Below are 430 nucleotides of genomic sequence, written 5' to 3' on the forward strand. Positions count from 1 at the left end.
GCAGCACCCGTGGGGGCTGTGCCTGCAGTCCTGGGGCCCCGGGCCAGACCACAGGGGCTGCCGTTCTGGGGACGGTTGCAGAGAAGAGGCTGGGCCTGGGGCTGGCAGGTGGGGGCCCTGGTCTCCTCTGGGGTTACCTGGAGTTGAGGGCTGCTCCCGGGGTGCCCACCACTGGTCTCTGGAATCTATAAAGACGAGGAAGCAAAGACACATGATTTGTCCACATCAGACCCCCTTCTCTCCATCCCCCCTAAACCACTCACCCCCACCCCCGACCTCCATCTCCAGGGCCCTGGGTCGGGGGCTTCTGCCAAGCTTCTCACCCAAAGCGGGGGCCTCCCGAGGGCCCAAAGACACCCAGGGGGCCCTGAAGCTGGTGTGCACGTCCTGCCTGCTGGGGGCTTCTGGGGAGCCGGCTGCGGGGTGGGGG

General features: G+C 67.2%; 1 protein-coding gene across 1 annotated transcript in view; it reads right to left on the bottom strand.

The window, feature by feature from the left end:
* The window catches only part of PAPLN (papilin, proteoglycan-like sulfated glycoprotein), a 49,564-nt gene that overhangs the window by 22,127 nt on the left and 27,007 nt on the right, over nt 1–430 (bottom strand). Inside the window, exons 17-18 of the mRNA XM_015562003.1 lie at nt 324–416; nt 3–185 (exon numbers count right to left, since the gene is read on the bottom strand). Coding sequence (XP_015417489.1) covers nt 3–185; nt 324–416 — 276 coding nt within the window. The remainder of the gene's footprint in view (nt 1–2; nt 186–323; nt 417–430) is intronic.

The sequence above is a fragment of the Myotis davidii genome, unplaced genomic scaffold, assembly GCF_000327345.1.
Source record: "Myotis davidii unplaced genomic scaffold, ASM32734v1 scaffold17, whole genome shotgun sequence".
Classification (NCBI taxonomy): Eukaryota; Metazoa; Chordata; class Mammalia; order Chiroptera; family Vespertilionidae; genus Myotis; species Myotis davidii.